General features: G+C 35.9%; 2 protein-coding genes across 2 annotated transcripts in view; one reads left to right on the top strand and one right to left on the bottom strand.

Annotated features, from left to right (window-relative positions):
* Positions 1 to 23,290, bottom strand: part of LOC134527097 (discoidin domain-containing receptor 2-like) — a 745,508-nt gene that overhangs the window by 617,565 nt on the left and 104,653 nt on the right. The gene's annotated exons all lie outside the window — the stretch shown is intronic.
* LOC134527096 (uncharacterized) lies at positions 4,745 to 15,994 on the top strand. Its single transcript, XM_063359450.1, has 2 exons — positions 4,745 to 5,191; positions 11,091 to 15,994. The coding sequence occupies exon 2, from the start codon at positions 11,305 to 11,307 to the stop codon at positions 13,219 to 13,221; it is 1,917 nt and encodes a 638-aa protein (XP_063215520.1). The 5' UTR covers positions 4,745 to 5,191; positions 11,091 to 11,304; the 3' UTR covers positions 13,222 to 15,994.

Below are 23,290 nucleotides of genomic sequence, written 5' to 3'. Positions count from 1 at the left end.
CTGCGCTAGAACAGGAGCGTGGAAGAGGAGTCCTTCTTTACGAGCGCGAAGAAAGGAAGGGTGTGGGAGCCCGCGAGACTTCGCGCCACCCACGAACAAGCGCCACTACGGATATTGCTTTTCTTTATGCAGCGTGTGGCTAGGTGGTGGGAGTAGCGGGGCGGAGGGGACACAGGCACCACCCTCCATCCTTGCGGTACGACTCCATATTCCAGAGTGAATTTACTTCGGGAAATACGAGCCCGCGCGCACACGCGGGAAGTGGATCAAAACGTCACCTCTCGGCATGCATGTCCTCCCTTGCGCCACGCCTGGAGTGAAGCGAAACTTCTGTACAGCCGATTGGGTGAACAGAAATTATGAGGTCATCAGAAAAAAGTGTAACGTTTAGAGCGTTACGAAAAATATAGCAATCAGAAAGAGAGTTATAAAACTACACTTGTAATTTGGCGCCGTTTGCACTCCTATCGCGCCTATTTCGGCTGCGGATACGTTAATTGCACATTAGACACAATATTCCGAATCTTGAGCACGTTATTGTTAACTGATAATCCTGAGTTATGTGAATTTAAATACACATAATTTTCACATGTCCTTCACATGTAAATTTTTTTTTAGTTATTAATTAATTGTTGAAAACACAATGGCAGCAGCAGATGTAATTACAGCCCATTTAACGGACTTTTAGACGCTTTCGTAAGAAATCTGATCGGTTTCGACTTCGGAATTCTTTGTTCCGTTGTAAACAGGGTAAACAGTCAGATGGTAGGAATAATAGTGCGTTGGCTTTAGTGTTAACAATATTGTGAAAGATTAGTTGATACTCAAAAACGATTCTTGTAAGTAAGTAATCAAATTACCTGTTGATATAGGATGTCCCAGAACACAGTCAACCCGAAAACAGTTCATGGGCCAATTAATTATGGCTATGAATTAAATTTTTTTATAAAAGTGTACTTTTTTGTTATATGCATTTTTTTCAATACAATTAATATTCCTACCATACAACAAATTATTAGATAATCTGAATACAAGTTTTTGTTACGCATTCTTGAATAACCCTTTAGTCATACAAAATAAAATAACGCCTGTAATATTTTAAAAAAACTTATAATGTAAAATATTATTGGGGTAAATTTGACTATTCATACTGTAGAAAATTTATTTAAAAAGATGGATCATTTAAGCATTATTTTTAATTAGTGGAACACCAACCACCTTTTTAAAAAATACTTGCAAAATGATATATAATACTCACGAATATAATTCCTAGAAAATAAAATTTCCCTTTAATTCATATCATGTTTGGAAATTATTTTTCATTTTATCAAATGTAGTACAAAAGTACATTGTAATAACTTTTCTTCTAATTATAAAAAAGTGTGACTTTATGAAATGATAGTCGAACTATATATAAGAACCGTATATATTCATTAGTGGATGATTATTATGTGTTGGAATTTTTAGTTTATTTTAACCGTAACTTTTTTTTAATGTAATAAACAATATATTCAATGTACGCACTGATTTGTTTGCCTTTATTTCGAACGTATTACACCCTAAGTAATTGATTAAGTCACAAAAAATACAAATCTATAGATACGTGTATAAAACACCAATGCACATGAAAATTAGTTTTATACAAAATTGTGCTGAAATATTGGTTTTGTGTTTTGGGTTACATACATTTTATAAAATCTTTAAGTTAGAACTCTTTCAAAAAAATATTTTAAATGGGAGGCATTTTAAGTAGGTATATCAAATCCATTTAACTATAAAAGGAAAAAAGTTTAACAATTATAAATATTTAAGTGTGTTAAAGGTGATTACTAAGTTCTCAGTGAAAACAAAATGCAGTAGGCGCGCACCATGGACGGAAATTGAATATGATATAGAATAAAGCGTATGCGCGTTTCTATTATACCTATCCACTAGCAGAAGTCTTCCATACAGCCGACCTCGTGTGGCGTAATTAATGTGTATTAATTGCTTTCGTGAACATTAAGGGACGTAACATTGGTATAAATATGCCTGAAATATATTTTCGTGATAGCCAAATTATTCAGGAATAATTTTATGAACTTTGATAGTCTTTTAAATAAATTATTGTTACTAGAAATACTTTAAAACATTGTGATTACAATAAGTTCTTAAGTTATCAAAATATTGTATTGTCAGAGGTTCTTTATTTTTATGCAAAATTTCAACATTATGTGGAAGTCGAAATGTGGGTAAAAATTGAATTGAAACATTTTATTACATAGTCCATTTATTCATACATAAAGGTCAAGATAATAAAAGCTTGGTAATAAAAATAAACAAGCTACATTGAGAGTTTCGTTTTTTTTTAAATTTTATTGTTAGAGGTTAAACGAGGGTATTATTTTTATCCTAGAAAGTCGTATCTCCGAAGTAAATCAAGTAGGTGTAAGAAACTGAGCAAGACTAATTTACATAATGAGTGGCATACATAGGTTGTTTTTACATTTGTTCGACATTATACTCTAAATTGGTGAAAAACGGGGAATTCTTTTTATAATGGAAAATAACATCTTCTATGATATTAAAAGAAGAGATTGGTAATTATGTACGAAAATTTTTCATAAAAGTAAGTATGGTATTGTATTTTTACATTTTTTTTAAATTTAAATTGCTAAGGTGGTGATGTTTTAAGTGTAAGTGTAACTATGTTAAGTTTAACAATTTAAACAACTACCTCCCAATAAATAAAGTTAGAAGTTAAGAATCTGAGGACTAATAATATACATAAATATTTAAGCAGCTTGTATTTACATTTTTTTTTTTTTATCCATTGCAAAGGCGATGATAATTGATTGGGTTTTGTTTGAAAAATCGTAGCTAATAAAGCAGGAATTAAAGTGTTAGGAAAGATTTATAACATTAAATCTTTTAAATCATTTTTACCACATTTGAAATGTACTTCTAAGGGATTGGAAAGAATTAACATATATATTTACAATTTCAAAATATATCTATAAGTCTAATTAAACCGAATCTAAGATAATAGTAGTAAATGTTTGACATATCTTTAAATAAGTTTCAAGGTTTTTACTGTTGGAGTTGTAAAATGGTAAGTGTTGTTTTAAAAATAATAAATTAATATAATAAATAAAATCAGTACATAAAACATTTAAAATATAAATATAAACAAACTGTTAGTTTATCATAAATAAATTGTATTTCACAAACGAGGAATTAAAAACTAGATGAGTATGGTTTCAATTTGATAACGAATATCGACGTATTTACTAAATCCGTAGTTCTGAAATTTTAAAACAAGCATAGGCCTATATGTGTGCACTAAAAAGGTTTTTAAAGTTTTATTTCAATATCAATAATAAGCATGTGAACAAATCCTCTAAAACGTAAGGTAAAATGTATTTTATATAACAAAATTAAATGTGATTGTTTTAATATTCTTAAAATAGTACATATTTAAAAATAAAGTTAATTATGTAATTAAAACAAAATTAAAAGAAAGAGATAATGTAAAATATAGCTTAGTCAGAAATAGTAAATTGTTTTTCCCAATTTAAAAAAAATTTCCTTTGTAAAACGAAAAGGTGATAAACTTGATTTTATAAAATTAAAATATTTCCGAAAAAACTAAAACGGGAAAATAAAAATGGCATACATTAACATCATTACAAATTACACCAAATTACTCATTACCACATTTGCAATTTCAAACATATAAGGATTTGTTTTGAATTAAATCTTATATACCTGAAAAGTGATATTTTAATATATTATGCAAATAAACAAACTTTGGAATTCATTACATGATTTCATTACACTGGTAAAATATCAGATATATCCTCTAATTTTTACGAAGGAAACTGCTGGTTATTAGCTAGTGTATTTTACATTTGTTGGTATGCTGTTCACTTTAACATAAACACTTGGATGTATAAATTTGCGTAAGCAATTTAATCGTGTTTTTATAAATAAATTAATTCGCTTTATTTGTTTTAAATCATATACCATGGTTATCGTAAAAGTGATTTTTTTCCCCCTGAACGTTTAACACCTATTGCTTCAACGGCGAACTATTTAGTGTTTTCTCAATTGTCTGCATCGTATTACAACAAGGAACATTGTTTACTTAAGCCTAAAATGCTAATACAATTCTATATTTTCTAAAAAATATATTTTTTAAAATCTTACGGCAATAAATGTAACCTAGTCAGTAATTTCTGATTTGAGAACAGTTTTCGTACTGAACCGAATAACTTGAAAAATAATTCGAGATCACTAATAGTATTTGTTCGCACTCCTTGCCATAAGTTCTTATATTAAATTAATTGTTTTTTGTTTAGGATACCAGAGAGTTTTGGACTCACATTTTAAAACTAAAAAAAAAAAACTTATGAATCTTTAAATGTAATTTTCCGGAGCCCTCGGATTTCAATTTTTCTACCTGTAGATTATGTTTGACTTTTGCCAAGTGATTGAGCAGTTGTTTAAATTATTTAGCATGTTTTTTTTTTCTAAATTACTCTCATAACATTAGCCCTTTGAAAAATAATTTTTATATCGTTTCTTTTATTTTATTCAGTAATGTATTTGGTTCCTGTCTAATGTAATAATATTGTCGCGTAGCTCAAAATTATCATTAATTTATTTAATTAGTTTATTTGTTGAAAATACAATTTTAAATTCTTTTCGCTAGTTCGGGACTTGGTTTCCCTCACGCTAAGATGGGGTAACACCTTTGTTGGATTTGGGTTTTCGGGGGGGCTGGAAGAGTGCGAGTCTTGCACGTCTTTGTCTGGGAACGCAGGCGTGACCGCGTTTCAGCCAGGCCAGCTGACACGTTGTTTGCTGCAGTTCCAGAGAAACGCGGCGCAGACTTGTTTGTCGTTTTTTTTTTGAGGCCAGCTGAGAGCGCAGATTGTGCGCAGTCGCCGTGCGCAGGCGAGTGTCGCAATCTAGCGGCCGGTTTTCTGACTACGTGGGCAACCTGGCGCGGCCGACCGCGCGGCCGGCTTGTTGTAATAACTTTACGTGTTTGTAAAACACAGGAAAACTTCCCGTCAGGATGTTTTCCCCGTAGGGGTTTTGCGGCCAAGAAAATAGCTTAAAAGAGATGTAAAATGTTTTCGCGGGGCGGTAATCCTGTGGAAGGCTGTCATGCTGCCCGGCCGCGCGGCGACTTGGTAATGGTTAGGTGAGTGCTATCGGAAATGGCGCCTGAGTGATGCCGGACTCTTAGCCTTCAGTGTTTCTTCGTAGTTAACTTTAAAAATTCTCGTTTGGTGTATTATTTGCTCTTATAAATAATTTGTTCTTAGAAACTTAGTGGTTTTAACGTGTAATACGTTGAGCACTACAGTTCCCTTTTTATTTTCAAGTATAACTCGGTAATTTGTTTGCATCACGATCCTTGTCTTTTCATGTAAATGATGACGTTATAAACTTAAACTAAATAATTTCTAAAATCCGTTTCGAGGTAGTGGATGTTCTTAATAAATTTTAAAAATGAAGTTGTGGAAGAGCTAATTAAGCTTGGTATCACTGGGTGGCCTGGAGGAAATTATTACGATTATGTTAATGTGTTAGTACTACTAAGAAAATCTTATATATGGTTTATTGTTTTTCTGTCGGAATATCTATAAGGCTGGTAGCGGACATGGAAGGTGCCTCATTATTTGTCAGCTTTATTTAATTGTTATAAATAAATGTGATTGTTCTATTGTTTTTAGGTTACTCTTATTTTTTTCTCAGTATCCTGATTTTCTATTCTTGTATAAGAATACACCTACTAAGATTCAATCCTCAGTGAGATGCTCTATGGCTAGTTAATGTTTTGAGTTTCTTATGTTCAGAGCTACATTTTTGAAGAATTGAACCCCCCCTCTGAAAGTGAGACGTGACAAATGGTGGAGATCGCCGGTTAGTAGGTATAAAGAATGTTGGGATACTGAAAAATAAATTAAGATAAGAGTGTTAGGTGTGGTCTAACATTTTGATTTATTTTAGTGAAGAAGAAGAGCATGCAGTGCAGCTGGTGTATTAAGATTGATGTGTTTATAGGATTAATTGTTTAATGATAATAAAATTTATTTTAGGTTATTTCAGGAAACCAGTGGGAGACCAGGGATGGCTGTATTTGTCTAACAATAATTAATTTAAGGTGAAATGTGAAATGTATGCTTAAGTTAAGGACTAATGAAAATAATTTAAGGTGGAGTCTATTAGGGATGGCTAGTAAATACACAATTGAAATATTGGATGACAAAGTAAAAAACCCTGAGAACAGTGATAGTAGTTCTTCGTCAGATGATGAATCATTGAAAGTGTTAAAAGATAAATTAAGCGACATAAAACCAGAATTGAAAGATCAGAATTTAAACATGGAGACAGGCAGGTGTTTTGTGGACCCGGGATATTTTTTTGGAAAGAGATGTGAGGAGGTTGAGGAATTTTTAAAACAGTTTCGCAGAGCAGCCAAGGTAAATGGGTGGAATGAGCAAAAATGTTTGTCATACTTGCCTACATTTTTGAGAGGGCCTGCTTTAAAATGGTATGACAGCTGTGAGAGCACATTGGAGAATTTAACTACATTTGAGGAATTAGCAAATAAATTAAGGGATGCGTTTGTGAGAGTGGGTCACATAGAGGACTTAGAGTTAAGATTGCAGGCGCGAGTACAAGCAGTAGATGAACCTTTCGAGTCATTTGTGTACGACATATTGAATCTTTGTAACCGACTTGATGCTAAGATGAATGAAGCTAGTAAGGTTAGATATGTATTGCGTGGGTTAAGGCCAGACATTGTAGAGAAAGTTATGCTTTTCCCAAACAATACTGTGGAACAGTTACTAGGTAATTTGAGGAATATTGAGGCAGGTCTGTATTACGCTAAAAATCATGAGAGGACACAGTGGGTAAATTCGAAACAGGAACAAGTACCTATCAGAAATCTTAAAGAAATTCAAACACCAGAAAGAGAATTGTCATCTATCAACACGAGAATTGAGGACAGTTTGATAGAGTTTAATAAACAATTAAAACAATTACGCGGGGAACTGGATACCATGAGATTACAGGCACAACCAAAGTCACAGTTTAGAACTCAGGGAGGAAATTACAAAAATAACAGTACACTAACACAATACCATCGAAATCAGAACAACAATTTTTTCAGGCAGACCCCAAGTAATTCATTTCCAAAAATAACTGACAGACCACAGTGGACCTCAGATGGTAGGCCGATTTGTTTAAAATGCAAACGACCAGGTCACTTGATACGAGATTGCAAAACGTCACAACAGGGAAACTAAATAGGGCGAGAGTCGGTCGGGGTGACAACTCGTCCCTTGTTAACCAAATGTCTCTTTTACAAAATGACGGTATTTTAAGTCAGAAGACAAAAATGTTCGGAAAAGAAATCCCCGTTTTTATCGATACAGGAGCTGCGGTATCACTAATTGAGGATAGATTAGTACCGAAAAGTTGTTGGAAATCCGCAGAACCAAGAGGTTTTACAGGAGTCTCAGGAAGAGTTCAGAAACTTAATAAGATGGCCAAATTAAGATTTAAATTAGGACAGTATGTTTATTCACATGCGGTAGGTCTGGTGGAAGCCCCAATAAAAGGGATCATTTTAGGATGTGATTTTTTAACCAAATATGGAGCAGAAATTTCTTGTAAGGGAGGCCAGAAAATGTCATTGACCATATAACGTCCTGATTGCTTCGTAAATACCACAAATACCGAAATAAGGGAGGTTAAAAGCCAAACCAAAGTAAAAAGAGACAAAATTCAAGTAGATCAAAACCAAAATCGGGTTAATCATAATGTAGGTCAGGATGGAACACAGGAGTTAAGCCAAATCGAGCCAGAAAATATTTTCAGGTTAGGTTGTGTGTCAGTTCACAATCATGTTAGAGTAGAGCCAAGGATGCATCATCTTATCGAAATTAATTTTGAAGGAAATAATTTACCTGATGAGGTGCTGATAGAGCCTAAGGAGGATATTTACAACAGATATTCTGTACTTGTACCTAGGAGTATTGTAAACAGAAAACAGCATACTCACATTTGGGTTACTAATACTACTAACCAGTCAGTTACTCTTCATAAGGGAATGAAATTAGGATATTTAAATGAGTTTGAGGAAACACCCAGTATCGAGAACAAAGAAGTAACTAAGGTATTACAAGCTAGAGATAAAAATAATGTCGATTTTGATGTGTCTAAATTAAACATTAATCCAGAGTTACCAGAGGAACAAAAAAACAGACTGGTAGAGTTGTTGTATAAATATCAAAATGTTTTCAGTTGGGACCCCAGCCAGATAGGGAGAACAAAAGAGGAAGTAGTTTTTCTGGATACAGGGGACAGCACACCCATATCATCTGTACCTTATCGAGTTTCTCCTGGGGAACGGGAAATTATTCATAACATAGTACAAGAACACATTAAAAATGGGATTGTGAGACCCTGTGACACGAGTTGGTGTTCACCAGTTGTTCTTGTTAGAAAAAAAGACAACGATTATAGGATGTGTGTGGACTACCGTCGTTTTAACACTATTCTTAAGGATAATAAATACCCCCTTCCTCGAATAGATGATTTCTTAAGTCACTTGACTGGTGCTAAGTATTTTACTCACTTGGATATGAATTCAGGATACCACCAATTGAGAGTAGCTGAACAGGATCAGGAAAAAACTGCATTTGTTACCACCGATGGTACTTTTTGTTTTGAAACCCTTCCTTTTGGTTTGAAAACCGCTCCGTCAATTTTTCAGAGATACATGGATAAGACTTTGGCAGGGTTAAAGTGGGGTTCATGCTTAGTCTATTTGGATGACATTCTAGTAGTGGGCAGTACGTTTAATCAACATCTTGACCGATTAGAACAAGTTTTTAAAAGGATGCAAAATGCTAATTTAACCTTGAAACCGTCAAAATGTACCTTCGGTTATTTTGAAACCGATGTGTTGGGACATTTGGTTAACCATGAAGGGATTAGACCCCACCCCGATAAAGTAGTAGCAGTGAAACAATTTCCTACACCTAAGGACCAACGAGGGGTGAGAAGCTTTTTAGGCCTAGCTTCTTTCTATCGTAAGTTTATAGCAAATTTCTCTCAGATTGCGAAACCCTGGTCGACATTGCTAAAGAAAAATGAAAAGTTTATCTGGACCGACAAGCAAGAACAAGCATTCCAAATTTTGAAAGAAAAGCTGATTTCTTCCCCCGTGTTAGCTCACTTCCAGGAAAACCAGCCCATTGAAATACATACAGATGCTAGTACCTTAGGGATAGGAGCCACATTGTTACAAAGAATTGATGGAAAATTACAACCTATTGCCTATGCCAGTCGAACTCTCACGTCAGCTGAGACTAGATATCCTATAACTCACCTTGAATGTTTAGCCTTGATTTATGCTTTAGACCAGTTTCGGCCTTACATTTACCTGAAGCCATTCAAAATTGTAACCGATCATCATAGCCTATGTTATTTGAATCGTTTGAAATTTAATGCTCATAGCGCAGGAAGGTTAACCAGGTGGGCATTGAAATTGATGGAGTATGAGTACACTGTATGTTATAGTAGTGGAAAAACTCATGTACATGTAGACAGTTTGAGTAGAAATGCTGTCAACACAGGGACAGCCCTTGACGAAGAAAAATCCCTTGAGTTACCTGTTTTTGTGATGCATGATGTGGATTTAGCTAAGCTGCAATATTCTGATGTGAGTCTAAGACCTTTAATTTCTGAGTTGACTCAACCGTCAGGAATCGATAATAAGTTAAGCCGACAAGCGAAAAATTTTTCTTTGCTGAATGGTGTTTTGTACAAAAATAACTCTAACCCAAGTGGTAGAGACAAGCTATTAGTAGTCCCAGAAAGCTTAAAGGCTGAAATTCTGAGGGAAAGTCACGACAATCCCACTTTTGGCGGTCACTTAGGAGTAGTTCGCACCGCAGACAAAATTATACGTCGTTATTATTGGACCAATATGCTAAAAGAGATTCAGGCCTATGTAAGGAGTTGTAGGGGATGTCAGGGGAAAAAGGGAGTTCCTCAAAAGAAAGCAGGGTTATTAGAACCATTACCTATCTGTGAACCTTTCGAACGTATTGGTGTCGATATTTTAGGCCCTTTTCCAAAAACCGTGTCAGGAAACAAATACATTCTTGTTGCTATTGATTACGGTACTCGATGGGCGGAGACTAAAGCCACCCCCACTAGTAACGCCAATGACGTAGCTAAGTTTTTACTAGAAAACATAATTTGTCGCCATTCTGTACCATGTTCCATATTGACAGATAGAGGAAAAGTTTTTACTTCCAAAGTCGTTAATGAATTACTTAGGTTAATGGATGTACAAAGTTTGAAAACCTCAGGATACAGGCCAAACACAAATGGATTATGTGAAAGATTAAATGGAACAATAGCAATGATGCTATCTCAGTATGTGGCATCCTCACAACGTAATTGGGATGAATATGTACCCTTGGTCACTTTGGCATACAACACGGCGAGGCAGGAAACATTAAAATTTAGCCCATTTGTGCTCATGTATGGTAGAGAACCTGTATTACCCTCAGATGTTCAATTAAGTCAGCCTGTAGAAGATGAGGACAGCCTTCGACTGCGTACTCGTTGGAAGGAGATCCTGCGACAGTCCAGAGAGAATTTAAAGAGACAACAGGGTATCGATAAAAAAAGGTATGACCGCAGACGACGAGCGGTGACCTATAAGATAGGACAGGAGGTTATGGTGTACACACCTGTTCGAAAAAAGGGTTTGTCAGAGAAACTATTGCATAAATGGTTCGGTCCTTATGTTGTGGTGGACAAATTGTCTAATAACCTGTACAGGTTAAAGAAGACGAGTCGAGGCAGAGATGTTTACGAAGTTACAAACGTAGAGAGAATGAAAAATTTTTACAGTGTATAAGTTATGATAAGTTATGTAATAGAGATTTTTTTTTTGTGGTTGTGGATAACTAAATAAAACAAAGAGAGAGAGAAAAAAAAAATAATTCGAAAGTTTTGTAACACTTGTAAACAAAAATCAAGCCTGTCTAATATTTAGTTTTGTATAGAATTTTTACAGAGTCTTAAGGCGTGATCATCTTCCGTACTGACGATGAGGATGCTACACATGTCCTGGTGCTCCTGCAGCTGGGAAGCAGCAGACAACATCGACCGCTACCTGAAGGAGCAGTGGGGGTGGTTGCGGGAGCGCATTTCGAGCCGATACCTCAGGTAACATTGTACACTTCATCGGTAACAGTAAATTTTAAGGTTGCTTGGCCAATGCAATTAGATGACATTCAGGATAGTATCAAAGAAATCACTTCTTGTCCCTCCAATAGTTCAAGTGAATGGTGTGTTATTTTCAAAGAATTAAAACATAGCTTAATTTATACTGACATGCTAATTAATAAGGTAAACGAAGCAGCAGGGGATGACGTATTGGATTTTCAGTCTCAAGTTCGGGAAAGACGAGGGTTAAATTTCATTGGAGAGTTTTTTCATTGGTGTTGTGACATTGCCGTCAATAGTCAATTGAATAATCTTTTCCTAAATGAACAACAAATGTCAGAACACATAAACAAGATGGAATCACAAATTTTAAACACTCATGAGGCACTGGCAAATATGAGCAACACTATTTTTGTTATAAACGAGGGAATGACCGGAATTCTAAAAAGAGTACAATCAAAATTCACAAATTTGTCTGATTACTTAAAAGACCTCCGAGAGACTATGGTGACTAAGTTTTCAGGAATGGTTCAAGACATAGGACATTCATTCCAGTTTCAGGTACTGTTGGCCTCTCAATTAGCCAAACAAGCGCATACATTTACAAGACTAGAGATTCTGGACCAGTGCCGGTCAAATAAAATACCTGCCATTGTAGTTACACCAGCTCAATTGAAAGAGAAATTAAATATGCTAAATGAAATTCTTAATAGGGATGGTTATGCGTTGTCCATAAGTGTATCAGAAGTTCAGAAATATTTTAATTTACCCATTTGTAAATGTCAAGTCCACAAGGAAAATTTATACCTTCAAATTAAAGTACCAATTGTTAAACTAAATTCCAATTGGAGATTGTTTCAGTTCGTCGCAGTCCCATTTCAGTGGAAGAACTCAACTTGTCATTTGGATCATGCTCCGAATTTTCTGGCAGTGGATGGAGACCATCTAATCACTATTCAGGGTAGAAATTTATTAGATTGTAGACCATTTGAAGATAAATTGTGTTTTGTTCCCAGGTTCTCCGGAGATACCCTAGGTAGTGCTTTGTGTCCAAAGGCTCTTTTTCAGGGGATTACCGTTGAAAATCTTAGTACCACATGTGCGTTTCGATGCCATTCCGGAAACCAACTGATGATCACCCAGGCTGGACCAGAGCGGTACTTCCTAACAAACCCGTCAGGAAAATTAGACTTGCAATGCATGAAACATAACAATGAATCTTTATTTTTAGGAAGTGGAGACATCCTCGGAGCTGTAGATATAGAAGTACCGTGTGATTGTCGTTTGTATTTAAACCAAGAACTTAAAATTAACGAGTTGTATCCATGTGATGCGTTAACAAAATCTAAATTTCAATTGGTACATGTAATACCAGCTGCTTGGACGAAGTTACGTAAATTGAAAATTTTCCCTCATCCTACGTCAACACATACAGTTTTTCCATCCTTAATGGATTGTTTAGATGAAAATTGGCCAACTCTAATACCACATTTAAATTTTTCTTTGACAAAGTTTGAAACCCCTTTAGACCCGATTCATTTAAGAGAACCAGAAAACGTACCAAGATTTGTAATGAAAAACTTACAGAGTATTGCGCTTTCCATTGTAAGTAGTGTATTATTATTTATTATTATTAAAAATCCATATCTAGTAGGTATTGGAACGCTACCAAGAGTATCCGCCTTGGACAATGTTACTACCCTTGGCATAGAAATAAGTGTAACTGTAATTACTATATTGGTAATAGTTGGAATGTTTTTAGTTCTGTTATTAAAATATCTGAGAAATCGGAAACCCCTCAGTATGTCTGTAGAAATCTCGACTACAGTAGAAAATGCTGTTCCTTCTACCAGTGGAAAGGTAGAATTAAAAGACATACTAGCCAGAGATAATGGTTGTGTAGCTAAGTTATCCAGTGAAACTGGGGAGGAATTGAAAGTAACCATTTCCATTTGTGATGATCAGTAGTGAATGAATTTTGTTCAATGTAAAGCTTTACCTACGATTAGAAAAATTAGAATTTGATTAATGTTTATGTGAAGGGGCATGCGCCCATAAATAATTTTTATAGAACCAAATAACGATGGAGGGAGAATACCAGGTTCAATAAGGGGAATTATGACGTCAGGACTAATCATTGAGAAAGTGGGTGGGATCCTTTCCGTATTCCCATTTTCCACCATAAACCCGCCCCCCCCTTGTGTTTTTATTATTCAAGAAGTGACATTGATAGTTTTCGTCAATCGAAGAGAATGACTTTTGAGGCGGACTTGTTAAGTGCAATTTCGAAAGGAGTGCTGTGGTGCAGCTCCATCCAGAACTTTTGTCCCTTCTCGAGTTGGGAGAAGGCGCGTCGTTAAGGGTCAGCCAGATACCACGTGGGCCAGTTGGGAGAAGAGGACCTGCTTCTACCCATTGCTGCGGGCTGGTGCCCGTATCGTCGAATCGTGTGGTGATGCACGATTACCAGGAGTATCAGCGGTTTGGGAGTGGCCATGTCCAAGGACAGTGATTACGCATCGTGATAGGGTGTGGCCCCCCAAACAACAAATTTATCGAGAAGACTAGAATTATCCATCGTTTGAAACTACTGACCTGACGTTCAAAACAAAGTGTATAGCAAGACAAGGCCAGTGTAGTTATAAACTTTCAACCTACACGTGGACACAGTCAAGTTTTTGTTGTAAATTTTCCTATTAGGTACCTTACCTTATCCTTCCTCTACGAAATGTGGGGGGTAGGCTTTTCTTCAAGATGTTGAATATTGCAGATGAGTTACGAGTTTAGTTTTTGAATAGTTACTTGTTTTAAGAATCTTTAAAAGTTATTTTTGTGTTGATACCTGGTATGACCCTCCTTGGTTAGTTGTGTTGATCTATGTTGATCTCATGAATACTTCTTGATAAACACATGAAAATACGTCATTAACTTAAGTAAGATAATTTAATTGTTTGATTTGTTCACTATTATTTTGATGTTTGAGAGTTTTTTTTTAGTTGTTTGTAAATGTATGACTCCTGATGCTGCTCATGTATTTTGTGTAGGAATGGTGTCGTGTACCGTGGATGACGAGCAGTTGGGATGAACGACGTCGGGATGGACCGGCTGGGAGAGGCAGAAGTTGGAGTGGGGTGTGATTCTGCAGCTCACAGTTCCGCTGGCTGTTCCTGTCTCTGCCCTGAGTTGGTGCATCTCTTCGCCGTATCCCTCCTGGCTGCTTGCTGTCCCAAGCAGTGCTAACATGTGAAATTTTGTAAAACACACTTGTCCTCCGAGAGGAAATTGTCAATAAGTGCTAGTAGAACTTAGAGTTGGTATTTATACCTAAACAACAACCACTGTAATCACTAATTTAAATTTGTAACTGGATCACATAGAAATGATAGGGACAATTGGTTTTTTTTTTGAAGCAAACTTAAATATTCCCCAAGCATTGTTGTAAGCTTGTGGGGCACAAGCTCCTGCCGCCCGGGGTGATGTCGCGTAGCTCAAAATTATCATTAATTTATTTAATTAGTTGATTTGTTGAAAATACAATTTTAAATTCTTTTCGCTAGTTCGGGACTTGGTTTCCCTCACGCTAAGATGGGGTAACACCTTTGTTGGATTTGGGTTTTCGGGGGGGCTGGAAGAGTGCGAGTCTTGCACGTCTTTGTCTGGGAACGCAGGCGTGACCGCGTTTCAGCCAGGCCAGCTGACACGTTGTTTGCTGCAGTTCCAGAGAAACGCGGCGCAGACTTGTTTGTCGTTTTTTTTTGAGGCCAGCTGAGAGCGCAGATTGTGCGCAGTCGCCGTGCGCAGGCGAGTGTCGCAATCTAGCGGCCGGTTTTCTGACTACGTGGGCAACCTGGCGCGGCCGACCACGCGGCCGGCTTGTTGTAATAAATTTACGTGTTTGTAAAACACAGGAAAACTTCCCGTCAGGATGTTTTCCCCGTAGGGGTTTTGCGGCCAAGAAAATAGCTTAAAAGAGATGTAAAATGTTTTCGCGGGGCGGTAATCCTGTGGAAGGCTGTCATGCTGCCCGGCCGCGCGGCGACTTGGTAATGGTTAGGTGAGTGCTATCGGAAATGGCGCCTGAGTGATGCCGGACTCTTAGCCTTCAGTGTTTCTTCGTAGTTAACTTTAAAAATTCTCGTTTGGTGTATTATTTGCTCTTATAAATAATTTGTTCTTAGAAACTTAGTGGTTTTAACATGTAATACGTTGAGCACTACATTTCCCTTTTTATTTTCAAGTATAACTCGGTAATTTGTTTGCATCACGATCCTTGTCTTTTCATGTAAATGATGACGTTATAAACTTAAACTAAATAATTTCTAAAATCCGTTTCGAGGTAGTGGATGTTCTTAATAAATTTTAAAAATGAAGTTGTGGAAGAGCTAATGAAGCTTGGTATCACTGGGTGGCCTGGAGGAAATTATTACGATTATGTTAATGTGTTAGTACTACTAAGAAAATCTTATATATGGTTTATTGTTTTTCTGTCGGAATATCTATAAGGCTGGTAGCGGACATGGAAGGTGCCTCATTATTTGTCAGCTTTATTTAATTGTTATAAATAAATGTGATTGTTCTATTGTTTTTAGGTTACTCTTATTTTTTTCTCAGTATCCTGATTTTCTATTCTTGTATAAGAATACACCTACTAAGATTCAATCCTCAGTGAGATGCTCTATGGCTAGTTAATGTTTTGAGTTTCTTATGTTCAGAGCTACATTTTTGAAGAATTGAACCCCCCCTCTGAAAGTGAGACGTGACAATATTAGGTATATAATTGCCATGTTTTACAAAGAAACTGAAGTTAAGTGTATTTTTAAACCATTAATGACATTGTCCTATACAATGTTTTAGTAAAAAATCACAACTAAAAATTTTGACAAATTTTGTATACCTACAACAATTCATTAATGATAGATCTACTTTGTGTTCCTTAACACTAGAACTCCCAAGGCGGTCATTTTGACCTCTAGCGATTTTGTTTTTATTTTAATTTCTAAAGATTTCGCATCTGAGTGATTCGCTTTTATGACTTTTCCTAAATCATAGTTTTGTTCTAAAAATCCATAATTTATCAATAATTGGTTCACTTGCAACTAAGATATTTTATGTTATACCTCGAACTCCCACAGCGGTCATTTTGACCTTCCGAAAAAAAAATTCAAAAATAACTGCTTTGAGTTATGCAATTGAATAAACCTTTATATCATCTTCTACACGAGTATATTATGTGCACATACACGTTATTTAACAATATTTTGCTAGAATAAATATTATTTAATGTGGGTTTATATAGGCCGACATAAATAATTTCCTTTATATTTTGTGTGTGCAGCTGTGTGCATATCAATTGTTTTCTTATCATCACGCATGTGCTCTACATTTGCGCATGTCGTAACAAAATGATGCCAAGTCCTTGACTTCTACCTATATCGTATTTCTTGTTCGGTAGAAGCTGGGTTTGTACTTTGGTATGGGTTGGTATGAATGCATTTCTTTTGTTCGCATTCTTACTCCCCTTCAGTGAAAATGTTGGCTGCCTTGTGCATGAGTCATCATTGTTGTTCACCACTGCAGAGTGAATCATCTCTGTAAAGAGAGAACACGCATATCAGTAGTCTGGGTAACAGTATAGTTTCGCAATGAAGTAGGTCTTGGGTGTGAATTCCATTGGCGCTGTTGCTGTGTGTGTTTTACTGAACATTTATAATGAACCGATATAAACTCACACTAGAACAAGCTTTGCAGTATTTGCAAGACCTTCCTGAAGATCAATCTGAATGCAGTGACTTGCTTGAGAGTGATGAAGATTACATTCCGAATAATAGTGGCTCAACTGGAAGTGAAGAAATCGATGAACTAGATGACCTTGTGTTTGAGAAAACTTCTATAGTCGCAGCTAATTCATCTAGATGTATCACTGGTAAGTAAAATAATTTTATTGAATAAAGTATAAAAATTTAGTTCCGTAACAAGTGTCTAAGAAATATTTTTTCTCAAGAGTATCCCGGTATAAATGGATGTTTAGGGCTGAGACTTCTGATCTCAAGGGTTTTTGATCTAGACCTGTATGGTTGGACAAATATTTTTACTTACTAATATTTACTAATTTACTAATATTTGGACATTCTATTATAACATACTTTTTTTCTACATTTTATGAAATATTCAATGAAACGTCTTAGGTTAGTTTTTTATGTGCACAAAACATATAGCAATAATATAAGATTTTTGTAATATACTCCACTCACAACCTATCTCAGCTATTACGATTCTGAGTTCCACGATATATTTGCTGCATCATAATTGTTATTGCGTATGTGTATGAATGAAGGACTTTCTAAATAAAAAATATTTTTTTTCCAGGCACTACTCAAGGCACATCAGATGGCATTGCTGCATTATCTGCACCAGTTCCGTATTCAGCGAATGTGTCAGGGCGTGCAGTACGGCAAAGAAGTAGGCGAGGCAGAGGACGAGGGTAAGGCAGAGGAGAAAAAGAACCAGAACCAAGTGGTAATGAAATGCAAGATCATTCTGGACCATTTCAAGCTCAAAGATCTGTCGCACATTGCACTAAAAAGCGCGTTAGATGTGGACCTCAGCAATTTATTCCAGTTGTTGGTGTTACAATGATCAGTGCGAATGGAAAGCAATGGACTGTTGTGAATGCAGGTGATAGTGCTGTAGGCAGGGTGGGTTTGCAGAATGTGCTACGTGAAAGGCCAGGACTTTCGCCTACTGCAAAACGTAGTATTGATGAGGCAAACGTTACAAGTGCATTCAGACTTTTTATTGATGAAACTATACTGCAGAAAATAGTAAAATGCACTGAAACAGAGGCTCGGTACAGGCTGCAAGACGAAACATGGTGTTTAAGTTTGGAAGAGCTAGAAGCTTTTATTGGTCTATTGTACCTGCGCGGTGTGAGTGGAGCCAAAGGACTTCCACTCGCTAGTCTCTGGTCAGCCAAATGGAGTATTCGTTTTTATGGAGACACAATGTCACGCAATAGATTCCAGGAAATATTGAGATTTATTCGATTTGACATAAAATCATCAAGACCAGAAAGTTTGGAGCAGGACAAGTTTGCTCTTATATCGGATATTTGGAATCAATTTACCAGCAATTGCATTTCCAGCTACAAACCAGGTGCTGATTTTACTGTTGATGAACAAATTTTCCTAACCAAAGCCAAATGCCGTTTCACTCAATACATGTCTAATAAACCTGATAAATTTGGAATAAAATTTTGGCTAGCTGTTGATGTTGCGAGTAAATACATTCTAAATGGATTCCCTTACTTAGGCAAAGATGATAAACGGCCTGCTGACCAGTCTCTCTCTGAAAATGTAGTTCTTCGATTGGTTAGTCCTTATCTCGACACTGGCCGTAATATTACCATGGACAACTTCTTCACTTCAGTCGCTTTGGCAGAAAAATTGATGGCTAGGGCTACAAGTATTGTTGGTACAGTGAACAGGGCTATAAGAGACATTCCAGCAGAACTCAAGAATGCAAATCTTCCACTGCAGGATTCATTCATACTAAAGCAGAATGACTGCACTCTTACTGTGTACCAAGGAAAAGTAAACAAAAATGTACTTGTACTTAGTACCATGCATACATCTGTTTCTATTGGCGTAGATAAGAAAAGACTTCCAGAAACTGTCAGTTATTACAATGCTACTAAATATGGGGTCGATATAGCAGATCAAATGGCTCGACAATGCTCAACTAAAGCCGCATCCCGGCGCTGGCCACTCCAAGTATTTTACAACATACATGATTTTGCTGGAATTAATTCATGGGTACTGTACAAAGAAGCTACAGGTTCTAGTATCAGCCGAAGAGATTTCATCATGAAACTAGCAGAGCAACTTCGAGAGGGCCATGTGATAAATCGAAGGGAAAACTTAGAGGAAAACAATCTTGACACAGTTCCACATGAAAATCGTAAGCGCCGTCAATGCCAGATTTCCAAGTGCAATGGAAACAAGACTACCGAAGTTTGTACTGTATGTGCTAAATATGTTTGTGGCAAATGCACAGGGAAAGTCGTCAAAAAAACTGTGTGCTTAGTATGTAATGTAAAAGTAAATGTATGAAAAATAGAAAGTTGAATTGTATACATTATATCAAATGTACAATTTTATTTGTTTTGAAGTATGCAAAAAAAGGAAGGGTCACATTCATTTTCAATTTTAAAAAATATGATAATTATATTCTATTTTTGAATAATATTTTGAAATAAAATATTTTTGAAATATTACAAAATATATGTTACAAAAGTGTGTACGAATGTCTATATTATCTAAATAAAATCTTTTATAAATAAAATTTTATTTATTTTATCTCTCATAAAATGATTTTAAAGTAAATGTTATATTCTGTGTTAAAATCAATCCAAAAATATATATCATAAACAATATTTTTAAAATTCGGTCAAATTGACCCTTCATGGGAGTTCTAGGGTGTAACAAACTCTGGGAGTCCTAGTGTTAAATAGCAATGCCAATATGAATATTTTTCCAACCGGTTGTTTTTTTTTCTTTTTTTATCAGATAATTTATGGATTTGTTAAAAATTATTATTTTCTCCTTCGGCATAAAGGAGATATTTTGACGGACGCAAATTTTACTTCGCCCAGCAAAATAACAAGGCTTCCAAGTCTGATGGTAATTGGATTCATTAACTTGTTTTTGTGCTTATTACTTAAAGAGCTTACAGGAGGGGTGAGGGTGAGTTAGTCGTTTTGGGGCGTGGAGGGGGGTGTGGGTGAAGGTTTTTTTTCGAACGTGGAGGGATGGACTTCCAGACAAGCTCTTTCGCCCCGAGGCAATAACGTAACGAAGACAAGAGATCCGGGGCTCTTCCGCGTTATTGAATTAAGATTAGCTAGACTAGGGATGGACTCGGCTCGTTAGCTGATAACACCAGAGCCTGGAGGAGAGCTACTTCCCCTTTCCCGCAATCCTTCTTCCGACTCCCTCAGGCCTCAAGGCTTACATGCTTCTGCGGGGCTATTAGTTACCTGTAAACAACGCGGCGTGCGATCAATCGAGTGGGTGCAGCCCCTACTCCGAGCGGGATGGCACTGCAGCAGAGAAAATAAACTTGCGTACGATGTGATAAAAATATTTTATGCTGGTTTTTGGGATAAATATCACTGAAACATTTCTCTTCCGGCTAACAGTATTGTATTTTAAACAGTTCTCATGTGGATACGAGAAAAACATAAAAATTATATAAATTTTTACTAGAAGTCATTAGATAATGTGGTTAAGTCACCGAAATTTCCGTTGTGAGACGATAAAATATTTGCTTTAATTGCCAAAAACCCTTTTAATGGCAACAAAATTGTAAAATTAGAATACTTTAGTGCCGCAACGAGGAGCCAGAGACGGTGTCCGCCAACTTGGATCGTGTGGTCACGGCCAGCATCTTGGAGAACCTTAAACTTTGAGCTTGCCCCCAGCCGAAACGTTAGATGATCTTGACTAAGGCGGCCATCTTGCATGACCATGAAATTTGACCTTAACTCTTCCAGCCATCTTGGATGAAATTTACCCTGTGGTGATCTTAGAGTACGCCATTTAGAATTCCTTCATCTTGGAGTCAAAATCATTTTGCCATTTTGAAATATGTCACATCAGTAATCATGGATTCCGTCCTCTTTTATAATGATGTAACAGCCACAATCTTGTTTTAATCTGCTCAAGGTTGCCATATTGGATGATGCTATGCCCGCCATATTATTTTGTCTCCTGTAGGTCGTCATCTTGTTATTTTTATGCTGGAACTAACCATCTTGGGTGACTTAATGTTTGCCATCTTTGTTTCTGCTGTTTGTTTCTAGAGTGACCAGCATCACTATGTCTAAAGCATGCAAGGTCTATGTTCCTTTTTTACAAAAAAAAATTATGGGCTTTATAGGCATATATAAATAAATATTTAAACAAAAAAATTGGAAGCGAGGTCATTTGAGCCATGACATCACGGATTAATTATATGGAATACATACTCTTTTGACCACACAGCTATCGAGGAAAATACCAGTCTATTATTTAAATAATATATAGCTTACATATAAAATATCAAGCGTATGTGGACATGGTTTTTTATGTGAATTAAAAACAGCAGCACTTGCTAAAAGCCGAGCCGACATCTTTGTTTTAAACCAATACTAGATAGAAAACCTATACTCGCAAATTGTACACATAATCTACAGAAGTGCTCTGCTAACATCTTTGATTTCAATAACTACCACTAGAAGCGCTAATGACGCGTATTGCACACATCATATTTCAGTGTGTGGTGCGACAAAGTTGGTTTCATTTATACCCTCTAGAGTTTATTAACTTTAATCACCACACTGTCGTAGCATTCACCACATTTTCGGCCATTATGGACACGATATTGAAAATATGTTACTACCTAAAACATTAGGTAAAAATTCCGAAAAAAATAACTAATAATATATTAATTGATTCAATCGATTCCTTTCGTTGGCTGGAGTTTTTTGCCGATGCCAAGAAAATTGTTTTATTTTAGCTAAAAATACTTATTTATTTAATTATGATTAAATATCTCCAAAATGTGTTAAATTCCTTATCTACCAGTCGCCAATAAGCCACTGATGTTAGATTGGCTGCTTTTTTGAAAATGTGTTATCAATACCCTAGAAATTAGGAAGGAATCATTAAATTTTTAGGAAAATAACGTTGTAATATATTTGTTGATTCTACCGATTTACATCGTTGGTATGAGCGTTGTCAGTGCTAAGAGTAACTGAAGCTTAAAATAATAATTAATTTTTTTCCCAATATATTTCGTTGAGTTTATTATCATTCTTACTACGAAAAGTGAATATATACAATACAACTCTCAGACTGAATAAATTTGTTACGTAATATCATTATGCCTGCCATTGAGGTGGTATTTTATAGAGTAAAAACTACAAGCATATAGGCCAAGTGTCTCCAAGCCATGACGTCTTCTTTGTCAATACTAAGTATGCAATTCGTCCAAGTAAAACTAATTACAGTCATATGAAACGAGGGTCTCCGAACCACGAGAACTTCTTCGACGATACTTTGCATTCCTTTCAACAAAGTCATGTCCAATTTCAGACTTATTGTATCCGAACCACAAGAGAGTTTTCAGTACTTGTCATATCTTTGAAAAAATATAACCTATTCAAGCAGACAAGTCAAGATCCTTCGAACTGCTAGACCTACAAACATAAGACCTAATACAAACATAAGAACCAACTAACCAATTTTATTTTACGGTTAATATAGGACCAAAAATCACTGAAAAACGTGTCATGCTTGCTTAAAGACAAGTAGGTGCTGAACCATTAAATCTTCAGACCTTAGGCACATTAGAAAAAATGGTTGACATTTTGGACTCTCATTCAACTTGGAAGAATACGATAGGACACTTAGGATACGATCGGTAGGATACGAGAGACAGTTTTCTTTTGGATACGATAGAATACGTTTGGAAGTATACTATAGGATACGATTGGCATAGTACGATAGGATATTATTGGCAGGATACGATAGGAAGAATAGGATAGGATATGATATAATCGGCAGGATACGATCGGTAGGATACACTTGAACACGATAGGTAAGATAAGATAGAAAATGATCAACATGATACGATAGCATATGATCTACAGGATACAAAATAATCGGGGTACAATAGCTCAAATACCTGGAGCTGGCTATAACAATTATTGCTCCAAATGGCAAATACTGCTGAAAATGATTTAAATTACATTTTATTCGAACTCGCATCAATGTCTCTAATGGCTTAATTATTACATTTTCTCTATTTTGTAGGTTATTGACTATGATTTTGCATCTCTAAGTTGAAAGTTGTATTACGATATATCTAAAATAAAAATTTATATCACAAGAAACAAAAAAAAAAATTTCAAATCTAAATTGTTGCAGGTTACATAAATAGTAGAATTAAATGGCGGTACTGGCAAAGTTTCAGAAGTTTCTGGCCGACCGCCGTCTTG

The sequence above is a fragment of the Bacillus rossius genome, chromosome 1 (genome assembly GCF_032445375.1).
Source record: "Bacillus rossius redtenbacheri isolate Brsri chromosome 1, Brsri_v3, whole genome shotgun sequence".
NCBI lineage: Eukaryota > Metazoa > Arthropoda > Insecta > Phasmatodea > Bacillidae > Bacillus > Bacillus rossius.
The sequence above is the reverse complement of the archived record's forward strand: the minus strand, read 5'-3'. Positions and strand labels throughout refer to the sequence as shown.

Coding starts and splice junctions, on each gene's coding strand:
- LOC134527096 (XM_063359450.1), top strand. CDS start 11,305: ATGCAATTAGATGACATTCAGGATAGTATCAAAGAAATCACTTCTTGT.